The 18,757-nt window shown below is 39.2% G+C and overlaps 2 protein-coding genes across 16 annotated transcripts in view; both read left to right on the plus strand.

Moving 5' to 3' along the window:
- Positions 1-8,212, plus strand: part of LOC100647879 (cyclic nucleotide-gated cation channel alpha-3) — a 233,903-nt gene extending 225,691 nt beyond the window's left edge. For 10 of the 15 annotated variants that reach the window (XM_048413991.1, XM_048413988.1, XM_048413992.1 and 7 more), the window contains 3 exons: positions 1,721-1,888; positions 6,396-6,722; positions 7,901-8,212. In XM_048413991.1, the coding sequence (XP_048269948.1) occupies positions 1,721-1,888; positions 6,396-6,722; positions 7,901-8,166 (761 nt within the window). In that variant the 3' untranslated portion in view covers positions 8,167-8,212. The remainder of the gene's footprint in view (positions 1-1,720; positions 1,889-6,395; positions 6,723-7,900) is intronic. The other 5 variants (XM_048413993.1, XM_048413994.1, XM_048413997.1 and 2 more) reach the window with 2 other exon arrangements.
- On the plus strand, positions 8,167-16,781 carry LOC125384657 (the record flags this gene model as incomplete). Its single annotated transcript, XM_048414010.1, has 2 exons — positions 8,167-8,246; positions 8,403-16,781. Coding segments are annotated over 2 exons (1,035 nt in total), but the record flags the coding sequence as incomplete, so codon positions are not given.
- Positions 16,782-18,757: the final 1,976 nt, after the last annotated feature.

The following is an 18,757-nucleotide window of genomic DNA, read 5'->3' on the forward strand; positions in this document are numbered from 1 at the left end:
TCTTAGTCCGAAACGCATTAATCCTTCTAAAATATATATTTGAGAAGAATTTTATACAACGCGATACAACAGTAGCTGCCTTCGATTAAAAACCCTGTTTAAGACGTACAAGAATTTACACAGCACTTTCGTATGGCTCCAGTTTCACAATTTTTTCATTAAAATATTAAGAATAAAAAATCAGATTCCGTTGAGAGATAAGTGACTTGTCAAAGGGAAATTTAAGCGATCTGTTAATACGATTATGCAAGAATTAAAAAGTTAGAGAAAGAGATATGGAATATTCGTTTTTCCTTCTTTTCTTTTATCATCGCTATACGCGTATTACGTTATTTATTGCATAAAACAAATTTTTATTCCGATGAAAATATACGCATAACATATACGTATCATCACATGACGCTCTTTGTAACGATAAGAAAACTCGATCCCACCGAAGCACACACACAATACATAGATATAAAACATCACGTAGTTTGTCGGTTTTCAATGAAATTTTGTCGAGCATGATTTTTACGGCTTATGAGCCAAGGTTATGCTTTGATATGGTTTTCAAGTTGTATCGTTAGGTAACATCGACGTGTAAAGTAGCCTTCAGCATCGTCATATTCACAATTATCGCCCATTTAACAACACAGCACCGGCACCACGTTCCGCTGTCCACGCGTCAACAATGCTACAATTTACCATTATTCAAAGAAAATTACAGTAACAGCGCTGTTGCTTGACGAGCAGGCAGACGACAGAAAAGCGAGAGAATTTTGAAATTCGGAACGAGCAACAGCGAATTTCACGCGCTGTGTGTCTAAACGATTAATCACGGATGAACGAAGATTCTCTCTTGGACGTCGATGATCCGATATCAGATATTATTTAAAAAAATTAGAGCGGCAAATGCAAGACTGACATTTTATCTACGATGTTATTTATAGTCGTTGTAAAAGCTCAGAGTAATTAAATTAACGATCGTAGAAGATTGAAATGGTCAGCTTCGAAGCAATCAGACGATAGGATCTGAGACAGTTCGAATCGCTTGGAATCTGCATCGTATACGACAATTTTTCGGATCACGCGAGGAACAGGATTCGAAGCTTAAAACTCTGAAGAGTCTCGATTCAGATCGCCGATACCGGAATGAGAAAGCGTTATGCGTATCCTATTCGTCTTCTGCCGAACGACGATACCGTTCGCTCGATCGCAAAGATTTATAGCTTCTTGCTTTCACGAACGTCTTTCCCGTTTCCGGATCTTCCGGTCTGACGACGAGTCGGAATAGAGAAGCAGCAATAGCGAGTTGCTTGTTCCAACGCGGAAGCCAGCTTCGTGTTTCGAGTTATACGCCAGTTTCTTCTTTCGAGTCGGAAAGCGGCGGTTCATTTCGAGGCAAATCTGACGAGATAGCCGGGTGTCTCGCAAGTTAGAATCCCGTTTCAGATCCCATTACTACGATTGAGGATTGCTATCGAGTCGGCAATGAGGAACGTACGTCGGTGCTTGTGCTGTCGTCGTCAAGTGGACGCACTTCTGTTGATTAGAATACATGCAAATAATACGTGGATGCTGGTCTGGTGAGATTCAGGCCGTGTGCTGTTGGACGGGCGACGAGCTTTACACGATCGATGTACGATAGCGGAACGATCGGTCGATCGATCGGTTCCGAGCGGATACAACAGAAAGCTTGATGCATCTCGATAACCAATAAATGGCTACATCGACGCAGGTAACCGGCGAACAGCCAGTGTACGTTCGGTGGGCTACTCGGACCTCTTCGTCCTCAGCAAGAAGGACATGTGGGACGTTCTGAAGGAGTATCCCGCGGCTAGGATCAGACTGGAAGCCATCGCGGTGAAGAGATTGGAAAAATACAAGAGGGCTCCTCTCGAGAAAGGTAAGAACCTTTAAACGCTGCTTAATTCTACGACTAGAACGACGTTGAGTTTCATCGACTGTCTGTGACGGCGATTTTCAACCGGCAGAATTCTCGAAAGGCGCAAATATTTCAGACCGGCGCCAATTGCCTCGAACCTCTATCTTTTGGTCTACCGCGGAATTCCGATAATGAGTTTGCGCGTGCCGTGAGATGGAAATGCGTTGAAAATCGCTGCTCTATAAGCAGAGTTCTCTGTCTGCTCGTGACTTTGCTTCTTACGATCTTTCGTCCGAGATCTGCTAATTAACGAATGACGTTAAAAGATCGTTCAGCTTCGCTGTAATTGACGAGTAACGCAACACGTTCAACGATTCGAGTCGGTAGAGGTAAACAGAACATTTGCCTGCTAGGCACGTGATAGACGCAAGGGACTTGGACCGTTGGCTGGCAAACGTTCGATTCAGAAGCGCTTTACGTGGTTCATTGTTAGGGTTTGCTGTCGCTTTTAGGGTCTGTGGTACAGTGTCCGAAGCCCGTGTACCTCCACCGACTCGATTCATTGGACGCGCTATAGCAATGACTAAACAAGTCCGTTAATGACTAAATAAGATTCAATGTATAACGTACACGTACGTGGATAGAAGAATACACAGCATTTGTCGCAACTATACGGGATGAGACTAGCAACTGGGCCGGTCTATACAGGGAAATTGTAGGGGACAATTTTGCATTGTTTATCGAGAGGTTTGGGTTAGGTTTGGGTTAGCGCAGCGCGATTTTTTGATGGAATCCTACGATCTTGTTTGCGTCGATCGATTCCTCGTACTGTTCTGAACAAAAAAGTCTAATATTAGGGTAGATACAATGCTGGAAAATGGTGGCGATGAGGACTTCACGTGGTTCTTTTGTTCCGAACGTAACAATGCCACTGATTGACAATATACCGTGACTTTTAAATCTGCTCTTCCGTGAAAAACGAAAAATGTTGCTCTTCCCCTGTATTCTTCGTATCACGCTTCCGCCAGTTAGTCGCAGATCGGCGGTCGAACATGTTCCGCTCTGGCAAATTTCTTTCATCTAAGATTCTCGCGAACCACACTCGAGTCGTCGTAATCTCGCAGCCACGAAACGTTGCTGGAACAGCAACACTTCGAATCTGGATAAACACGTTCTACGTGTATTCACGTACACGTGTATCGTTGACAAATGCAAACGAGTTGAAATGTAGCTCCGCATTAACAGCAATTCTAACCGAATCTGTCTACCCGCTTAGCAGCAATTACATAGTTTAGAGCGAAAGTTAGCACGGAGATGTAATTTACTTATTAATTTACCCTCGTACACCGAGTATTCTGCAACAGATGGTAGAAAATTTAGCAGCCGCCTCTGTAAGCCAAAATAGCACGAAAATGAGGAATAAATATATCGCGTTTGTGGCTTTGTCCATTAGTTATTAAATCTTTCGTCGTTTTACTCGAACATTGAAACACGCGCACATTGAAAAGAGTAAACTTTAGACCCGTAACACTCGCTATACAGGGTGTATCCTAATACCCGGTGCCTACTTTGAGAAGTGGGCAAGAGGCACAAGAACAACAATTTATTTATAGAAATATTCTCTTCGTACGTTTCAACATCTAAAAACCCGATATACCGAAAGCTCTGCCTCGGCTGGGTAAATAAACTACGGAAAGAAAAATGTCACCGGTGGATGTAATAAATATCCAGGATCGCTATAACTGTCAAAAATCCTGGCCCGTAATACTACCGGTCACGCGTGTCGATTTGGACCTTTTATTCTATGACGTGATTGAGTGACCAAAGGAACAGAAGTACAAGCGATTCGTGGTTATACGTATGCAGAGAACGAACGCTGCCATCGAAGCTACAATAGCTCGAAAAAGGTTATCGTAAAGGCAGTTATCGAGGAAGAATTATACGCGTGTCGAACTTCGTTTGACAACTCGTGCAATGTTATAATTTGTTTTCAAAGGCACGCAGTGTGGATAGTTTGGAATAAGTAAAGAAGACTGGAAATCTCTGGTAAAATTTCTAGTTCTCTAATAGATTCCAATAAACTTTGATAAAAATCGTAGCTCCGTTAGAAAGAAGTTGGATATCCAGAAATTGAAAGTCCAATTCTTACGAATTTCACTGACTTTTCGCTGATCGTTTCTTTTCGTCGTATTTATGTATCGTTTAATTGAAACTTTAGCTGTTTGGGCAAAATTATCTTTGATGTATCTTTGCAAAGAAGGAACAGCTCTTTCGCGCGTTAACTGAGAAACCATACGTATACAATCTGTGAACGATGTAACGTACCGACAAATATCAAGCATGTCGTGTAAGAATGCCAGAATGAAACGAATAGGATACTGCGAGGAGAACCGTATCAAACCCACGCAAATCATTATTTCCATCGAAATTCCATCGACGATTGCGAGCTATCAAATTTCTAGCGAACGATTTCGACAAAAACGAAGCTCTGCGCAGCTTTGCTACTGATCAGGCTGCGGGTGTTCATGCATTTGTGAGAGATGTAGAGAAATACGTCGAACCCGATAGACAAACTACCTAAATCTTGGCGCCACTTCTTTACTCTCGTCTATAAAAAAGGAAAAAGAGAATACAAATTTGCATAAATATCCGCGGCCCACTAACGACCTTCTTCCGTGCGTTGCGGCTGGTGAAACCAATTAGAAAAAGATCCAAAGTACAACGAAACTACTTTTTCGCTCTTAAATCATGGAACAGCCTAACGATACACCGTAGAAGCTCGCGGGGCAGATTTAAAAGGATCTCGAACAACGAGGCAAACGGCTAGCGGGCACGTGAAAGGCGTCGTGAAAAATTCTCGATCGTCGGTGTGTCGCCGACGAACGCGGCCAGACCGTGGGCTTTCGATTAATTAATTCGGAAGTCGAAGAGCGAACAAACGCGCAGCTTATCGTCCTCTTCGCCCTGGCGTCGTTCTTTCGCTGAAAGAAAGTTGCTGTTGTTGCGAACTTTCCTACTGGCGAATCGCATCGTCTGTGCTGATGTGTACTCGCGTGTGTAGCTCTGAACGTCCAAGCGCTGTATATACACACTGACACAGCACACAGGCGCGCGCGCGCAAAACTCAACAACCGCAGAGGCAGCACCGCCGCACTGCCGCACTGCTGCACAATGAGAAAGGCGGTGGCTTAATTAAAGAAGCTCGCCGTGGTGAAAATGGGAGGCGGTTAGGCGGCATTGGCGAAGCGCGAGCAGATCCGCGAGGCCTGTTCTCGAACAAAGGACTCGAACACAGCGAACAGGCTTGAGACGAATTTCGAGAGGAAAAAAAGAACAGGAGAAAAAGGAGATCGCACTTGTCAAGGCAACTCGACGCAGAGTAACGAGGATGTTGTTCGCGTGTTTGCTTTGTGGTATTGGAAATATGAAGTTGCGTTTCAGCTCGCGGAAAGCCGTCGAGCTTGCAACGAACTGAGCCTAGTGGAAACTTGTGTACGTCTCTGGTTGAAGGATTTACGATTGGTTACCAGTATAGCGGCGGAATTGCTTGGATCATTATATTCGACTCTCGTTTAACTGCACGTCGTCGATTATTGTATAGCGGCTTTTACTCCGTAAGAGGAAATTCTATCTTTGCGAATAATGTAGCCAATTAAAGTGAAATCGAATATTATTAACGTTAGAACGAAATCCATTGTACAAGCTCGATCGATACGAAGCGCGTTCGTGAAAGCAGAATTCGAACACGAGACCACCGTTCGCAATGACGTTACGATTGTAAGTTCTCGTTAATTTTCGAAAAATTGTATCGACGTGAGATGGAAAAACGTAATTCGGTTGATCGGTGCACACGTTTTAGAAACTTTCAGCTTATGTGAATTTCATACTTGATCGTACTTTGACGGATCCTAATCTTAGAAATCTTAATGGGAAATTTATATAAATACCAAATATATCGAAAGTCTGTAACATGCACCAACTAAAAGTAAACTTTTAGTTACAACAATGATCTTACACATCTCCTTTCCAAGTATAATCCACTTAATCGACGAACTGTCCAGCAAAACGATCGATCTACGTAAATCTTGAAAAATACTAAGAAAAGAACACCTTTCGAAACCAAGTACAAGTCCTACCGATACCAAAAACAGCACTGTTACTCGCACATAGCAAAACACTGTCGAAATAAGAACATACAAAATACAAAACTTTAGAGAACTTGGTTTAAAATTTATGCGAAGGTATCAAACTAGCTGCGCATAAACTAAGTGTAAAACTCCAACCTCACGCACACCTCCTTCTCAAACAGCTTTCATTTAGAACGCTCCAACTGCAACTACCTCACAAAAACAAACAGTCAGTCTACATAACTCCTGAGAAAAAGAAAAAAAAAAAAAAAAAGATCTAAAAGACACATTTTCAAACAGACTACAAGCCTTTCCAAAACTAAAAGCAACACTGTTCCTCCGACAACCGAACTCCATACTTGTGGCATGTGACGTTTTACGCCCACGATACGAACTTTCAGCTGCAATGGGACGATGCCAAAGCACGCCAGGCCTCGTGGAGTCACAAGGTCGTATACCGTTGGAGGAGATGTGGGTTTCACCGGTGGACACCAAGTCCACTCACGCGTACTCGGCTGGTCACTCGTTGTTCTCCCCCAGCCCTAGTCCGGTGACGTCGCGCGGCTTGCCCAGCACCGCCAGCAACGTCAACGCGAGCAACGTTGCGAGGAGCATGGATAGTCCGATGAGTGCCACCAGCAGCGGCCACAGCAGCGAGGATCAGACAGCCAGGGCACCGCAATCCGCGGCCACACAGCCATCCACCGGCAGACAGTCCACCCACTCTGGCAAGTATTTCATCTTGAACGCCACCGACTGGAAATATACGCCCTCCTTCTGAATTCTTCGACCCCGATTCTCTTTCTTAACTCTCGGACCTTCAGATTGAACGCATTTTTCCTTCGTGATTTAATGGACGTTAAATCACCAAGGAATCTTCTTCCTCTTCCGTTGGAATCGAAGCTTCCATGCCTGATGCACAGTATCCTTTGATTTACTGGTCGGTTCACCTAAAAGGCTACCCATCGCCAAGAAAGAATTTGTAAGAATATCGAGATAAAGGGAACGAATGTATGAAAGTACGGATGAGTTGGAAACTCGTGATCATTTTCCTCCGTAGGAGGTTTTATTTTTCCGGCTGGCTGTGCTACCAAAGCTTATCGAGTATATATGCGTTTGGTATATAGAGTTCGAGTATGACTTGGCTGTGATATTTAAGGCCCGGAAAAATTGTTACTTGGGAAGGAAGGAACCACTCTGACACACCTGTTGTTAATTAGGATCCACGCACCGTAATGGCGATTTTTCTGTCAGTTGTCCACTGTTCGTAGAAGGAATCGTGAAGAGTTGTTTGTCTGATGATATTGCGAGATTTTAACGAACGATCCAAACTTAACCTAAACTCAATTTATGCTGATAGAAAGAAATTTGTTCAGCTTTTTAGTGGTAGAGTAAACTACTTGCGAATAGTATGAAATATTTTGTTTAGTGGAAAAACGATTTATGAAACTCTCCGTCTCCTTTAGAGTATCGGATTATTTATGGTCGTTTTCACGATCTTATGTAATACGTTGTAATGTTAAAAGTTCATCGAAGATCGAATAGAGACTCGTTACTTACCAGCAATTTATACGTGACGTTAGCACTCATCCGTTGTAAACGGGTCGCTGTAAACAGTTCAATGAGGAAATATTGCCTGAATGAATCCAATAAAAAATGAAGTCATTCGTCTAGAACAAGCATGTTTTAACCGGGGGAAACTGTACGCAAAATGTCGAAACAATTTGCAAATAAATTTCTTAAGTAGACAAGAGTTTCTTGCCTTGCTTTTATCAATAACGAATTAAACAGATACACGTAACGAACGTGTTTTGGCTAACCCGATACGAATAAATTAATTAAGCATACTAATATTGATATTATTGATTTGCTCGATGGATAAGACGATATACGTTATTTTTTCTAGGCATAACCAGCAGCATGACGCATTTAGTGAGCGAAGGTGCCACGCCACTTTTAGGCACTAACGAAGCTTTATTGGCTGAAATTAAACGTCTTCGGGAACGTCTGGTTTGTTTGGAGTCTGAAAACGCAGTAATGAGCGCTAAACTGAATCAACAACAGTGGGAAGTTGAGAATCGATTGGCTGAAATCGAGATGCAGATTTGCGGTGCCAGCTCGTCTTCCAGTTTAGAAGATAACAACGAGCGAAATCGAGAAAGTATCATTTAACAAGAAACAAGGCCGCGAGAGCGCGGCAAAACAAAGATAGCGCGAATACGACACTATTTGGCTGACGCTACAGACGACAGGTAAAGTGGTGTTACCTTGTTAAAGACGAGTATTCGATCAGATCCTGAGGCATTTATTTTCAAACATCATTGCTGAGTTTCCAGTTGAAGCAAATTCCGTATAAAACGTAGCATATAATTTTTATAATCTTCTCATGTGTGTAAACTTTATTACAGATACGCGGCGGATGACAGAGAAGAAATGGAAGAAACTAGAATCTCTGGTAGATCCAGCGATACAAAATCGATCGGTAGCCTCAGTCAACATTTCTTCGAAAGCGACGAAGATGAGAAATACTACGGCACTTGCAATGGTTACGCTTCGCAGCCTGGCAGCAAGTCAAACTTATTGTTATGCAGTGAATGTGATCAGAAAACCCGTACCTGCACGTACAGACCACAAACGCCTGGCTCCTATTCTAGTAGATACGTCGAGGAACGTTTCGACGATCGACTTCAGGAACCAGGAACTTCCCGCACGTACAAAAGCCCGATTCATATGTCTTCTCCTCGGTCGGTATATCACGATCAAGAGCATAGCGGTCAATCTTCTTCACCTAGGTCGTTGTATCGTGATCAAGAGTATCGAAGAGCCTGGCCCAAGAAATACGAACAGGAGCTTGATCGAAGGGACTATGAAGACAGAGACCTGAAGCAGGACGATGACAGTCCTGTCTGCGAAGTCTGTCATGGAAACGGTCATGTTGTTCAATGCGAACATTGCGATTTTTCTAGCGAAGGTGATTTAATATGCTTCCGATGTCAGAGCGACGAAGGTTCGTCAAATGGTCAAAATTGTCCTCGTTGTGAAAAAAATGACAGAATATTATCGAGTAGGGTAGGATCACAAAGGGGAACAACGTCATCGAGCGATGAAGGAAAGTACCCAGTAGATGCTGTAGTCAAAATCCAGGTTAACGACCATATGATTGACGTAGACTCGGATGAGACACCTGAAAGTGACTTATCAAGCAGTCATCACCACCAGAGGGGTACAATGGACCGACTAGATACTATTGTTGAGGCAAAGGGAGACACTGCCAGTGAAAATGACGAGGAAAACGGCGGTACAAAACTAAATGGAACTAACAGCGCAAGATATCTCAATTATATGATCGTACTGTTTCTGTAAATAACATGGTTATGGTAGCTGCAGTTGAGCTATGGATCATGTTGGTAAATGGAGAGTGTTGTTTCGTTGAAATTAGCAGTTGACAGATGATAAATACAGACACACTTGTAATACTTTAAAAGTTTTAAAGCTTCAAATGATTTCATAATATCTATATAACATTTATACTGCACTTATTATAATACTGTTATAATAACGTACTATTTGTATGCTAGTAGTATCGATAGTATACTATTATAACATACTATTATACTCTATAAAAACAAACCACTTTTTAATAGTATTTCGCTATATTGACATTTAAGCTAAAGCGATATAAAGCAAATATATATCAGAATATATATATATATTACAGGTTCCAATAAATATTATTTTAACAATTTTTTCACAATACAATAGCAGACAGCTGTGTTTGTTTTGAGTAGAATTTTTTCTAGTAAAGCAAAGTAGTCAACGCTACTCTATTAAAATCACGTTTCACCTCTATTAATTATAACTCTATAATTGTTTCTATTTTGATTACGAAGCATGAAGTAAATATAAAATGAAACTTGGATCGATTCGATATATTAAAATTATGATTATCATAAACATTCTCAAGATGGATAGATAGAAACGAAGGAAATGTCGTATCGAAACATTTCAAGCCCTTTTATACGCGTATACTATTTGTAAACACTCTGATAAAGGATTTTTAAGAAACATTTGGAGGATCGACTCGCTAATATCCGCAACGACACTCTCCATCCAAGACGAAGCATTTTCAAAAGTGCTGGTTCGCTACACGAGAGAAAAAATCTATTGATTTTAACGTGTCTCGCAACTTTTCAAAATGTTCCGTGCTTCACAGGTTGTTGCTTGACATCGAAATTCGTTGCCGTATGATATTTTCGGCGCCATGGCTCGACTCGCATGTAAATAAACTGCCAAAGGAACATTCATCCGTATATCGTAGGGCCGTATAGGTTAATAGATAACTCATAATGTTTAAAACGCTACTTGAGAGAATGAGGAAGAAAGAAAGAAAGATCGAACGAGAGAGTGGAGAGAAGAAAGAGAGAATGAGAGAGGGAGAGATGTTATATTACGTTCGACACGCGCAGTGTTACCATAAGCTGAGATCCATAATGCAACGATCGACACGATTCCATGCGCGACTTTTAGAATGGGTTTGTGCAGAAATCGTGCTCGTTTTAACTTGTATCTTTATCGTCTTTCTTTTTATAATTCGTTCCTTTAGAACGTTTTGTATCAAATTCGCTTTATTTCCCTCGAAGCAATCTTCGTCGTTGGTATAGAAGATGCAATTACAATGAATGAAAAAGAAATTAATTTATTTATTACGTATCGTTTGTTACGTGCATTTATCGAAACAAATTGAACGTATTAATTGGAAATGTGTGATCTGTGTTCGACATGTACTTCGAATGTTTCATTTATCAACTGATAAAGATTTGTACACAAACCTGAGTAACTCATGTTCGGGACCAACTAAAGCCACCATCAGCATCACTGCTTCCGATTTCTGCTTTCATTTCCGGTCATTAGATTTCATATTTTTTGTTCTTTTTTTACATATACGGAATACGAGAATAGCGTAGATAACTTGTGTATGTTTCACTTATGGAAATTCTACAGTAATTTCTTTTCAATGATACACGTTGGTTGAAGAAAAGATTAATCAGAAAAGTAGCGCTGAAAAATTGAATCTCACTACTACTGTACGTGTAATTTTATTTTTTTACACATCTTTCCTTTCGATGTGCCGAAACCAAACACATAGGAATTACGAACGTGAATATATTTCAAGCAGAGCAAAGCATTCATAACGAGTCGTATTATCAGCTTGGAAAGTTTCAATTCAGACGAACGACGATAGAATTACTTGTCCTCGTACTGACAAACCATTTCTGCTCGAGGGCCTCAACGGGACCGAATTTCTCCAGATTCGAAAAATCGAAACGGGATCACAACCCTTCTTCCCTATTTCCCCCGTGTTTAGAACATTATATTACGTTTATAATATAATACGATTTCGTGATCCACAATTTTCCCATTTATTCGGCTCGTTATTTTTCATTGCAGAAGTTATTCGAATGTTGCTTTAAATTTTGTTCTCCAAGTCTCCGAGAAAGAGTTATTTTTATATTTTTTACTTTTTCAATCGCGAACGCATACGGAGTTTCCATTCGAAGTTTCATATCCATTCCAGTCGCGATCCTTGATATAGCGTTCGAGGAACAAAGTCGAGAAATATCTTTCCTCGAGAATTATTTAGATAACATAAAAAGGTGCAAAAACGAAAAAAAAAAAAGAAAACACCACACTCATTAAATATCCGTATTAATTGTGGGGGAAATAATAAACCGCAGACTCGCCCGTTTGTATCATAGAGACAGCTAAGAAGAAGGCGGTGTAAATCCTTCGAACTACAAAATACGAAACGATTTGTAATAAGGATAGCAACTTTTTTAGTATTTATAAACCATCGAATAGACTTTAATAGTTAAATACATTTTTTTAACGTTCACTTTTCCCACTTTGTAAGCAGACCGCACGTTTACCGCTTGAACCGACGAGATTTCCATTTAACGAACGAAACGCGTAAATCTAAAAGACGAGAGGAGAAAAGCAGCCAGGTAGAGAAGAAACGCGCAAAGGGGTATATCGCATAGTTATCTAGCTAGCTTCGAACACTATCGAGGGACGTATTTCATGCGAAAGATTCCGCGGGATTAGACTTATATCAATCTATATGGTATTCACAGCGACAGACATTATCAAGAATACAGCGCAAAGTCTAAGCGAATAATCGTTAAGATACACCAGTATCCGGAAACCTATCTTACCTTGAAGCAAGGGCGCAATAACTCGAAGGGTTGAAGAAGTTACATCGTATTATCAGGATGTTTAAATTCTGCGAGCGACTAAAATTAAATACTTGTGCTGTGTACATATCGCAAACTCGGATTTCCTCCATTCCTCTATATACTTGCGAAGAAATTTTTAAGAATTTAAGAATCAATTGAAAGAATTAGTGGTTAACCGTTTTAAGAAAAATATTTGCTTCTCTTAGCATCAGGGCTGCTCTTCCTTTGTAATTTCTTTTATATCGTTACTATGGAAAGGAACTCTTCTGGTAAATAAAAAGTAATAGTATATCGATAATGTTACTAAATGGTATAATGTTTAAAGGATTAGAAGATGAGAGTAGGTCGAGTTACTTGGTCTTTGCGACGAGGTATCGGGTGTACTATTGTTCTACTGCCATGTTCTAAAGCTAGGAAGAACTTTGAAGTCATTGAGTACCTAGTCCTATGCATCATCGTAAGATCATTACACAGCAGACACTGGACGATTAAACTCTCTCTCTCTCTTCGTTTTATAAAAGTTTTACGCGCGATCGCACTTATTCAACGCTGTAAAAATCCATTTTGATCGTGGATACAGTTGAAGATACAACGGTATCGCTGGCGACTACGATAAAACGGAGAGAGAACGTTCAATCACATTCGAATAGGAAAAGAGGAGTCAGTTTAATCAGCAGCCTTACTTATACAATTATTATCTACATTATTGTACTAAATTTATAAGCATGATTTGTGTACGTATATGTATGTCGACGTACTTTTGATTATAGCCTTGAGAGAATGCTGTGGACAACGATAATCTCTGAGCAACGTATGGCTTGGTGTAGTACGTTTCCGGATAGCTATTGTACCTTTCGTTACGAGGAATATGTTCCATTCATTTTTGTTGCTCGATACTCGTACCATTTATAAATCTAAAAATTCTAGGCTATTTAAATGGCTGTGATACGTGTACGTTCATAATTTATTACTCGTTACCAAATATGTACTTAGTACTTTACGCAATATGACAATTTATTTATATCGTTTTTATCGTTTTTATCGTATTGTCTATGTATCGTTTACATATACCATGTATCTCTAATCTGTCTACAGATACGTCAGGAAATGATACCCTTTAATTATTTAGCCAGTTGCTCCGAGTCACGTCTTATTTCATAGTGTAGAATATTCCAGAGCACAGCATTGAAACTGCTGATGAACAATTTGTGACTTTACCCAATATTATAAGCCTTCCGATATCTTATCATGTATTAATATTGTTTCAGAGATACTAGATTTATAGTTGAACACTTTAAGCTCCATCTTCGACAAAAGTGTCTTACCTATACACGGGCGAACAAAATAAAATGATACCCTATTAGTGTAGCGGCTAATTCGGTATTTGTATACACTCCTTTTTGTTATTTATCAATTTACTTGAAACCCATCTAATTGATTAAAAGCAATGTTTATGGAGAAAGGTGTGTGTACATATATATCAGTTTCATTCACGGCGATAGAATATCAGGATGGCGCGGTTAAGGGAAACAAAGATGAGAATGTAGTGTCTCTGAAACCTTGGAACGCGGGCGAGGAGCGAGCTCGACGATTCGCGAGATCGAGCTCGCTCCTGCTCGCCTTAGTTTTTATTCGATTTTGAGAAACTCGAATTTACACGATCGATAGAACTAACTCGGATGATCTTCGCGGTATAAATCTCCTCACGACTGTTTGCATGATATTGATTTTATTGAAGATGTTTATCGGTGTTACGAAAGAGCTGAGACGCGCGTGAACGCAGAACTCATTGGACGTCGTCTCGCATTGTAGCGGGCACGATTCGTGAAAGTTTGTTAACAATCGATCGACGTGGTCCGATCGGCAGGTCGATTCCCGTTATACTATCCGATTGATATCTTATGCATGGAAACCTCCCAATCGCCTAATTGATATTGTTACGCGTATTGTATAATTTCGTTTAAGCGAATATTGGACAAAATGCACGGACACTCGATGGAACCACGTACGTTCGGGATCGATGGTTCGAGATACTTCGTCGGCTAGTGATCCTTGCGAGAATTTCTCTAATCATTTTGTGGATCATCATCCTCTTGAGCAATGATTTGCAACTTGTGCCAAGATTCACGACCGTCTTCCTCGCACTCTTCTCCACGTATATTCGTCAATGTTCGCCAAATGCTTGTCGTTGGTCAGTAATTTCGTTTTTACGTCGTGTGTCTTTAGTTGTTTCATTAGTACCAATTAGTATCGAGAATTTAGCAGATAATAACGAATAAGTATTTATGAATATTATTTACGAATAAGTGCCAATATTATACAGGAAGTATATTTGTTACGTGTATTCACAAGATTTTATAAATAAGAGTATTAATCGTCAATTACAAATACAATTTAACGATTTATTTTATATCGAATGAATGTTTATCTACTTTACAACCTGTAATCTTGCTTCTATAGATTCAAGAGGTTTATTCGCATTGAAATCAGAAACATTCCTTTCGCCGCAGCTTTACTCGCGTAATACGTAGATATTTTTGAAATTCCTAAAGTTTCTCAATGTTTCTTTCAACGATATATGTACCGTATCGTGATACGTCTGTTTTCCACAAAATGATTCAGAAAATTCTTAATTTATATTCGGAGTTTACGTAATAATATTAGGCCAGTTCATATCAAGCGATTAATTATGTGTAAATAGTTCGAATAACGTAAAGAATATTGTTCAGAATTAAGTCGAAATTATTATACGTGTTGGTAAATTAGAGATATTTAAATTATCCGTTGTGTTATACACATATTCGGCTCATAATTCGCATGGGTTTCAACAACCGTTAAATCTCCGAAAAGTGGATCATACAAATTCGGGAAACGTACATGTAACGCTGTTAACACCCTGCTGTTCTTTCCGGGACTATGCGATCCGAAATGAATGTTACGTTTCAATGGACATTATTAAAATATAAATAGTTTTTCAATGTTTGATTTCAGTATTCTGTATAGTGTTACAAATAGAGATATTCCAAAGAACGAGGACGCAGAGCTGAGGAGAACAGCAGGGTTGAACTTAGTTAAAAGATCGTTTTAAAAGAAGCAGTGATTTTTTAATATATCATATAAACAATGATTATATAAATGACGTTGCTTTAAACGATTGTCATTTTCTTCGGTATATAATTACTTTTGTCTTACGATTAAAGATATCTATCATTTTTTGAGCTGAATATGTCCGAAGGCATTGAAACGTTCGAGTCTGATCGATTTCGGCTTTCGAACGAAAAATTCTCAATAGTTTATCCGTAATCGGCTCGACTTAAGTATCGATTAACCATTAAAAATTAAACGTATTTCCGTATTTGTCATCTTACTACCTCGGTTTCTTATCGCCGCGCTTTAGCGTTAAAATAAGCTATCCGATAAAGATAAAAGGGGAGGGGGGAAAAAAAAGAAGAAGAAATAGGAGGCGAGTCTCTTAATGAATGGTCACTCAGGAATAAAGTTATAATGTAATAACAGTTGCGATATTGAATATTAACATTTAACGAACAATTTTTTGTAAATAGGAGTATAATTACAAATAAATATAGATATATAATGATGAATATATATGATAATAGTATGAAGACGTGTAGAAGCTGCGTGCAGGGTTATACAAAAGGTGCCATGCGATCGGAGCGTCGTTTCTTTCAACAAAAAGTTTACCAATGTACAAAAGGGAATTTAGCGGAGAAACCGATCGTTTCTCGAAGCGAGGAAAGCATAGCGGATCATGCGCGTGCCAAGGAAAATAGTAATCGTCGTTTCAATAGCCGAAAAAGAGAAGAGCAGCGTTAGTGTATGATACTCGGTCGAACTTAGTTGGAACCGTTTGCCCCTTTTTTTTATTCAAACATTTCTCCGATCTAACGCCTGAACGATGTCATCCTGCACAACTTTACGATTGCCCCAATAAAAGATAACAAGCCTGCGAGATAGTAATGCGTGAATGAACCGATATCTATATGTATACGTGTGTACATGAGGGACGAGGTAAGAAAGAGTGGGAACAAGAAATAAGAGAGAATGTAAACGCGTGGAAGATACGTTATGCGAGAGAGTCCACTTCCGATTACAAAGAATTGACCAAAACGTCTGCATTAAGGTTAGAGCGCGACATATGTTAAACGATCGTGACTGTCAGAAGGGAGACAACAATCGAGCTAACGGGAATCACAAATAAAATTTATAAAGAAGAAAAAAGACAGACAGCGAGAGAGAAAACGAGAGAAGAGAAAAAGATATCACGGCGAGAACACGACTGTAACCATACAATTATCAATTAGACTCGTAACGAGTATACATTGCGTGTATCATCGACTATGTACTGGAACACGAATTATGTCTACCCGCGCGATTACGCGTGAATTTTTGTCCATTTCTACACGTATATCCGTTTCCTCCTCGACGATAGAAGTTATTTTTAAATTTTCGAAACTTAGCTACGCCGCTCCCACGTGCGAGTGTCTGTACGATCGGATGTCAGTAGGAATTCAGAAATATAAATAGACGATTGAAGTTGGCAAGATGTATCCTTTAAAAAACACCTCTCTGCCTATATATGGCAAAAGATTCTCACTTTTCTTTTTCCTTTTCCTTCTATACAGTTGCGTCGACTGGCGTCCCTTTTTCTTTGCTATTAGTATATTATACCTATGCAGTCTGTACGATTTACTACCTGGACGTTGTATCGGTACGTTATTTACTTTGTTTGCCGGGTCTAAGCCATAGGTCCCTGACTATAGCTCTCCAACGAGTACCATCGAGCTTCCTCTCTAGTACACTCCCTTTCTTTCTTACTTTTCTTTTTATTTTATTATGGCGTGTCTGTGTGAGATCGATGGAGTGTTTCCTATGTTTCAGTCAGTCTTCCCGCATATCTGCATGCATCTGTATATAAGGTTTGTTTCGGCTTATTTGTTCGCAACATCGGAAGAATACGCATCTCTCGAAACCATTCAACTTTCATTCGAATCGTGAAACTCATAAACCAAATTTATCGCTAGATCATCGATCACATTTTTATAATATCATATTCGTTTGTATTGTATTCGATTGAAAGGACACGTCAGAAGAAATGATTATTTATCATCTTCTATTCGTACTTATTACTCGAAAGAATTTCTAATTGTAACGTTTCGAGCGAAATATTCGATTCAAAACATTCATAAGTACGTATTCTTCTGGAGCAACAGTGACCATGGGAACGATCGAATCTCTTTCCGCAGAGAATAATGAATCCAGGAAACAGGGATCTCCCCTCTTTCGTTGCACATAGCAACATCGAATGCTAAGAGTGAATAAAAACTGTTACTTTTCTTTCTCAAAAATCGATCGATACGAACTTTGAAAAGCGACTTCGTTTCGCTCGAATTTGGCTACGTTAATCACGTTTAAACTTCGTGATCATTCCGAAAACCTTAACATATTTTTCTTAGTTGTTTTATTATTCACTGGCAACAAAAATCGGTAACTAAAAACGCGATTAATTTTATGACGTTGATACGATTATGCATATGATTGAAATTGATCTTTGGAAAGCTTTTCCAAGATGTTATCTTTCGAAATACCTGCAAAATTTAATTGTATTGTCCCCTAATTCTGCCTTTGTAAGCTTCTATTATGATTCATGAACAGAAAAGATCGCGTACACATAATGAGTCGTCCGTTATTTTCAATGATTCATTCACCGGTTTGCAGAGAATCTGATTACATAACATCTCGTAACAAACAATAATTCTTTTCTCCGTGTCGATGTCATAGGATACTTTTCATGCACGAAACTAAGCACGGTATCCCTCAATTGGATATGTAACGCGTATTGTTATTAAATATTAATAATTTAGAACTAAAAAAACCGTGGACTGACAAGTATACCCTTTGAGTATAAAAATTAATTAATTAATTAATCACGCAATTATACGAATCATATCTCGCAATAAAATAATAAATATTTTCCGATTAATAATTAATATTCGATTTCTGGACGGAATTAAAATGTGTATGAATATTTTCAGACGACTGTTAAGTCGCAATTTCCAAAGATTATATGAAGGCAATACCATTATATTATCTATATTATACGTATGTGTTTGTAATACTCATAGATTTGAAATACTATAGTACAAAAATATTATAATAAATAGAAAAATATAGTATAGTAAATGAAAAAATTTAAAAAAGCTACGTTCTATGGTCGCCACCGGAAACGTATTGTAACAGCAATCCAGGGCTGTAACAAGGTACTATCAGTGGCCTTGAACGTTTATCCGAGATTCATACAATTCATACAATTCTTGAATTATTGATATCGAAAGATTCGAAGATTAAAGAGAACAGTATAGAATCACAAAATAGGTATCACCTTTCATACCAAAAAATAAATAATTTCATTATTTAACAAACGTTAATTTCATACCGAATATTTTAAAAATTGTGCCAAGAAGAAATAGAAAGTTTCGTTACCATGACGTCTTCACAGGTAAAGCCATAAA

Source organism: Bombus terrestris, chromosome 17 (assembly GCF_910591885.1).
Source record: "Bombus terrestris chromosome 17, iyBomTerr1.2, whole genome shotgun sequence".
Lineage (NCBI taxonomy): Eukaryota > Metazoa > Arthropoda > Insecta > Hymenoptera > Apidae > Bombus > Bombus terrestris.